Source organism: Etheostoma spectabile, chromosome 21 (assembly GCF_008692095.1).
Source record: "Etheostoma spectabile isolate EspeVRDwgs_2016 chromosome 21, UIUC_Espe_1.0, whole genome shotgun sequence".
Taxonomy (NCBI): domain Eukaryota; kingdom Metazoa; phylum Chordata; class Actinopteri; order Perciformes; family Percidae; genus Etheostoma; species Etheostoma spectabile.
This window is the reverse complement of record NC_045753.1, coordinates 18,296,160-18,302,574: the sequence shown is the minus strand read 5'-3', so window position 1 is coordinate 18,302,574 and position 6,415 is coordinate 18,296,160. Positions and strand designations below refer to the sequence as shown.

General features: G+C 37.3%; 1 protein-coding gene across 1 annotated transcript in view; it reads right to left on the bottom strand.

Moving 5' to 3' along the window:
• Positions 1–3,726: 3,726 nt before the first annotated feature.
• The window catches only part of nhlrc2 (NHL repeat containing 2), a 19,576-nt gene continuing 16,887 nt past the window's right edge, over positions 3,727–6,415 (bottom strand). The window contains exon 12 of the mRNA XM_032501357.1: positions 3,727–5,506. Coding sequence (XP_032357248.1) covers positions 5,244–5,506 — 263 coding nt within the window. The 3' untranslated portion in view covers positions 3,727–5,243. The remainder of the gene's footprint in view (positions 5,507–6,415) is intronic.

Genomic DNA, 6,415 nt, shown 5'->3' with positions numbered 1-6,415 from the left:
GTTATGTGGCCCTCACTGGAAAAAGTTTGGGGACCCCTGACCTATATTATAAAAAAAACAACAACACTGAAGTCATGTCTTCTTTTACTTTTTTGGGAGTTCAGGACATTGCACTATTTAAATTTGACTACTTTTAGGCCAACAAAAAACTATTTTCCTACACACTTGTCTACTAGGTGTGTATTACTGGAGACAACACTTAGGCCAACAAAAACTAGCATTAAAATAATGAAGAAATTATCAAATTTCCCTAAAACGTTTTATTCCTTGTAGTGAAGTAAATTCAATATACAGACTTCATTTTTCATTTTGAGGGTTGCCTTGTGATGATTTGGTCTCGTGACCTCAGCATTTCTATTGCTCCTGCTTACGTCTACTGGTACTTTCACAGGATTTCTTGGGTAGAAAGTAGTTCCAATAAAAACTGTTCCCTGTGAGTTCTGTGGAATTAGCCCGAGTAACAGGGACAGAAAAAAATTAACCAAAACTATCTGCATGTACATATACCACCAGAGGCGAAGCAGAACTAATGTTTCTACAAAAGCTGTTAACTCAGAAACATTGGCTTCAAACCCTTCTTTGCTGGTGTATTGAAGTCTTGTACTCTATATCGCCATACTTTCATATTTTTGTGCAACTGCTCCCCCACTTTAACAAATATAAGCTGAGCAAAGTGCTCTCGACACACTGAGCAGCAGCAGTAACCTCCCACATACTGTATGTTCGTGCAAGTTTAGCAGGAATAAATAGAAGTAGAGAGGGTTAAACTTGAATTAGCCACTTGACCTCTGGTTTCAATGGCGGCGTCAAACTGAACATCAAAGTTGATTTCATTATCTGAAGAGATGCCTTCCTGTTGAGTGATAGAGCTTAAGCTTCTGAGCAGAGGTGAGAAGCAGAGGCAGACAGACTGCTATGTGTTCAGGTGAACATTTCCAGCAGATCTATTCATCATAAACCTTTTCTTCCTGCTGTTTACAGTCCTCCTGCCCTGTTCCACAGGCTGGAAATATGCTAATATTATTTTATCTCTAACACAGATATGATCTTAATGGAGCCCACTCAGCCACAATGAAGAGTGAATACATTTTTCTGTAATGAAAACCACATACAAACTGTGATTTTCCACTTCACTAAACCTCCATATGCTTTTTACTTTCAAAGAAACAGCCAGCCAACATAATCATTTTCCTTTTTACGAGCAATTAATTGCAAAGAGCTCAGTAACAATTAACCAGTGTCAGCTTCATGCATCATATGATTGTCATAAGAGGCACAGGAGTTAAACACCATTTTAAAAAGCTTTTAAAAAGGCTTTTTTTTGGTCCGTTAAAAGCAGCTGTGGGCGATTGGAGGCTCTTATCTGATCAATACAGAATCCTCATGGCTCACTTGAGGGATGTGCTTCCTTTAAAAATAATATTAATTTGTTACATCACATGTTAGCATACTCCTTGGTGATGTTTCTAGTGGGGCACATGTTAATCGAGACTGTGTCCATGTGTGTGAGTGGCCCTCGGCGGGGAAGGCAGCAGCTAGAGGCACACAGGGTTAATGATGCTGCCAGAACGACGGCGAGGGAAGCAGCTGAGAGGGGACGGAGGGATAAGAGAGTGGGCAAAGATAAAAAAGGAGGGAGAGAGGAGGAGGAGGTGGTGGAGGGGGAACCCAATAATAGCTCCTCTTTTGTTTCTCTCTCTTTGTTATGAGTTTTTAAGTATTAATCTCATCCGTTGCCATATTCATCCTCTCGTAGTTTTTCCCATGTTATCATGTCAGATTAGTAAATTTATTCCTGGGATCTGGTCAGAATCCTTCCAGATGCAGTTAACCACAACTTCTCTGGATTGATTCACTGGGCTCTTTACAACTTTAAGGAGTCTGACATACGTTCTGTCATAATTCATGCCCGTACTGATAAGAAATCTAAGTCTTTGATGTTCTATAATAACTTGGTTGACAATGGCTGATCCTGTTATTTGACCTTAATATGTCTATTGACATTATGTAACCCAATTGGTTTTGCTTTGTATTTATTGTTGCTTGTAGGCGCTGAGAAATATCTGTTTCTCTGAAGTCGTACAGTATGTGGTGGTTATGTGTACGTAAAAAGGTTATGAAACATATGCACATAGTCACACGTCATGTATACAAATTATTATATTTCTAATAAAGCTATTTTTCATTTGTCAATGAATCCTATGAAAAGACAAAACAACCAATGAATTGATCCTGCCATCGTCTGTGAAGCCAGAACCTGACAAACAGTGCTGCCACTGTAATTTACTTTGAGTCATTCGTATCCTGGTCCTGCTGCCCACTAGCACTTAAAATAATCACCAACAAGTGCACTATTTCCTCCTGTTTGACTCAGATTTGGTAAACACTACAGTGTTTTGAGAAATTATTCAGCCCTTTTAAACAAATGAAAGATTTACATCTTCAGTAGAAAAGAATGAGCTTGGGGCTGAGTGCCAAAGACAGCATCAGTCTTATATTTGAAGATTATTAATTGATGACCATTTCTTCCTACCCCTTTTGAACATGAACAATATTATTTGAGTTGCTATACGTTGCTGATGATCTCTTTTGTTTTTTTTATTGCTTGTACGTTTTACATTGTGTTTGTATTTGTATTTTTAACATGTTCAATAAATTTACTACATAAAAGAAATGACAATAAGTTGTTTTCAATAGTGACATTGAACACTTGAAAATGTGTGTGTGCCTTCTCTGGAAAATGTTAACAAACACTGCTTTAAAAAAATCTGATCACAGCTGTTTCCTTTATCTATCATTGTGTTTTGGCTGTGATACCGAGGGCAGCGCCTTACAGTCATTCAGCATTTTAAAAGAAGCGAAAAACAAAGCCAGATGTTCATACAGGCCGTGATGTTTCTGATACCTCATGAGGTGGATGATAAAAACTTTCCTTGGAGTTAAAAGGTGTCACAAGATCACTTTTAATGACATGCATATTACTCGTAGCAGACTGAGGAACCTACACAATGCTGCTTTTTTCACTTGCTTATGTAAAGCCATTGTGTTCGATTTTATGACCAAAACCTTGTTAAAGCAGTCGTTACGTTAATACAAATCTGCATATATTAGGGCAATGTGCTGCTTCTGGTGGAAGAAAGGACACAATGAGAGGTATTTACTGTACGTTGTAAACAGGAAGTCTGGCCTCTGAGATCAGCTCACATAACCTGGCATTAGGAAAAATTCATGAGGGAGCTAAGTTATTAGTGAAGCTTTTGATTATATCTCACACAGCAGAGCTGCTTTAAATGTTTTACTGTATTAAGTGGAGTTATACTAAGGGACCCGATTTTGATAGGCTGAAAAAAATGTATATCAAATTGCAGCAATGGTCTTTGAAGGAAACCCAACCTGCACACACACAGGCTAAACATGATAAAAAAAGGTTTTGTTAGTTTACTCTGTTACATCTTAAAGTGCTGCACTAAGAGAAAAGAAGACATCAAGTGAAAGTTGGTGAACAATATCAAGAAATTTAATGCCCACCCTTTCAAGCTCTTTACTGTTCAGTAGAAAATGGGAAAACAAAGCTGAGCAGTTCCTTTGAAATAGATAACTTGTGGGAATAAAACATTTCTCCCATTACAGAAAAATATTATTGCTTTTGACGCAGTTTAAATGTCACTGCATTCCCACCATCTACGGTGTGACACCCCTTTTTGCGAGGCACTTCCTGGGGCCGAGCGATCCAGACCTAATGAAAACCGTCTTACAAGCACAATTATGTTTTGAGAAATGACAGCGATGATAATCAAAACACTCTCAGACCCATTTCTGACAACAGCTCATAACTTGTGAAAACCAACGACAATAACACATAAATATATTACCTGTGTGTTACACAACAACATGAACAGTGTATTACAGTAATGCGTTTTTAGAGCATCTTTTTCATATGTTCCCTTTGTTGAGTAGAGATGGAGAGATAGTAGAGAAAAATGTAAATACATTATCCCTCAGAGCGCACAAGCATAAGTCACACGGTCATCGGTTTATAAGTAGGTTGCCTCCCCTTATCAAAAACAGGCACTTTATTCATTACAGATAAAAGCAATATTTTGTGGTCTAACTCAAAAAGGGCTCCTTGTGTTGTGAATAATCATAATCAAAAGTATAATCAGTGATACACGGAGCGGAGACACAGAACAAAGCTTTAAGTTGTGAGCGTGAACTTTGTAAACAACTTAAGACTGCTCAGCATTTGGTGGTGAAACATACGTAGACAAATATTTATCAAAGCTCCGTTAGTGCAAAAGAAATTTAAAGTGAAGATGTGATTTAATACTGTGGCGTTTCTGACATGTTATTGATCATAAATATTGGGGTCTCTGCATAGATAACTTCTCATCAACCTCTCAAAACATAAGTTACCATAAGATATGATATGAGAATTTAAAAGAAATTTTATACGAGCAAAAGCAGAATAAATCTCTGAAAAAATATGTAAATTCTTATGGGGCTGGAAGAACAGTTTCAAACACAAATAGAAGGCTTACACTTATTTTTCAAAAGCAGAAATTGTTCAATAATTACTTCTGGTGGGTGAAAAAGTGATTTTGTGGTTTCTGCTTCTAATTTGTTTTCAATATTTGAAAGTATTTTTAATCCTCCAACACATCATTAAATGATAGAAAATCTGTCTATCAACCGTTGACACGATCATCACCACCTGTCAATTAGAGAATAATAATAATTTTCTTAGTAAATCCACAGAATAACATTTTCTTGAATTTATAGTCCAATGAAAGTGTTTTATATAGAAGGTAACTTTGAGTGAAAACATGACTAATGTGGTCAGCTTTCTTAGAGTTAGTCAGCCTGTTCTTGTAGGAATGTGTTGCATACTGTAAATATATTATCATTTAGATATGGATTTTTAGGCTGTAGTTTTGTTTGCTGCGGCCTTTATAACATGCCTAGATATAATTATTTGCATTCCTATCAATAACTGTCACTCACACTCAAGAGTATTAAGCACTGATGCATTATGTTTTTAGGAAAGGGGCTTCTGAGTAGTTTGAAATGAAATTCCCCTGAAAATCAGGTTTGTATGAATTGCTTTTTGTAAACATGACTGTCAGAGACAATCTGTGTTTTCTTCTTCAAGAAGCATGAACAAAAAAGGAGCTGGGGGGTTAGCTGAGCTGCAAAGAAAAACTGACAGAAAGTGTTGATTCTGTGACTAGGACAGGTAAGAGGTTTTAGAAGGAATGAGCAAACGCCACAGTGATTTCTTCCTCTCCATGATTGGCACTTATTTGAAGAGGCTGGGTGAAGGAGACTGCTTTCATCACACAAGCTTTACCTATTTCCATACAGTAATACACCCATACACCCAAAGTGAGGCTTGGATTGCTGTTTAAGTCCTTCATAACAGCGGGAAGTTTGGCAGATATGGAGAGGGGCTTTGACAGATCCACAATGTCACCAGTGATCACAGGACTTTCTAGCAGCCATTCGTTACCTAAAAACAGGAAACAGAATTTTGTCAAAATCAGGGACAAAGGGACAAAATCAACAGTCTGATACAATCTGGCGAATAAAGAAACAGATAACGTCCACAAAACTAGGGTAGGGGTTGTTAGAGCTACATGCTAACATGTTCACAAAGACAATGCTAACATGCTAATATAAAGCAGATATAATGTTTACCATGCTCACCATCCTAGTAGCATGCAAACATTTGCAGAGAAACGGACAATGAGAAGGATGACCACCACCCACTACACAGCACGTTCTTTCAACAGAGAAGCATGTTCAGTGGCAGACTTCTCAACAGACAGGTTAAGGAGGTCCTTTGTTCCCAGGGCCATCCCGCTCTTCAATACCACACAAGGGGGGAGAGGAGAAATTGACTTTTCAGCATGAGCCTGTCTCTCTCAGCCCCTGTCATTATGTCACTTTGTCTACTGTCCAACTGTCTTATAGGCTATACTAGCCCTCCAACACAATCTGGACTGTGGTCATAACATCTACATCTTTCATCTTATAACTTATATCCTGTTATATATTGTTCTTATTCTTATTCAATCAGTCAGTTTATAGGTTATTATTTTATTTTAATAGTTAATAGTCATAGTTAATATTTAATTATGATCTACTGCACTTTTCAATCCCTGCACTGTTCACTTTTGCACCATCACCATTGCACACAATCTACCATAATACCTTACCTTATCATAGTCATTTGTATTTCTGTGAGTGATTTTTATTTTTATCCTTATGTATGTATGATATGTGTGTGTTTATGTGTTGTTTTATGGTTGTCTTGCTACTGGATGCCTAAGATTTCCTTCGGGATGAATGAATGAATGAATGAAGGAATGTATGTATCTATCTATCTATCTATCTATCTATCTATCTATCTATCTAT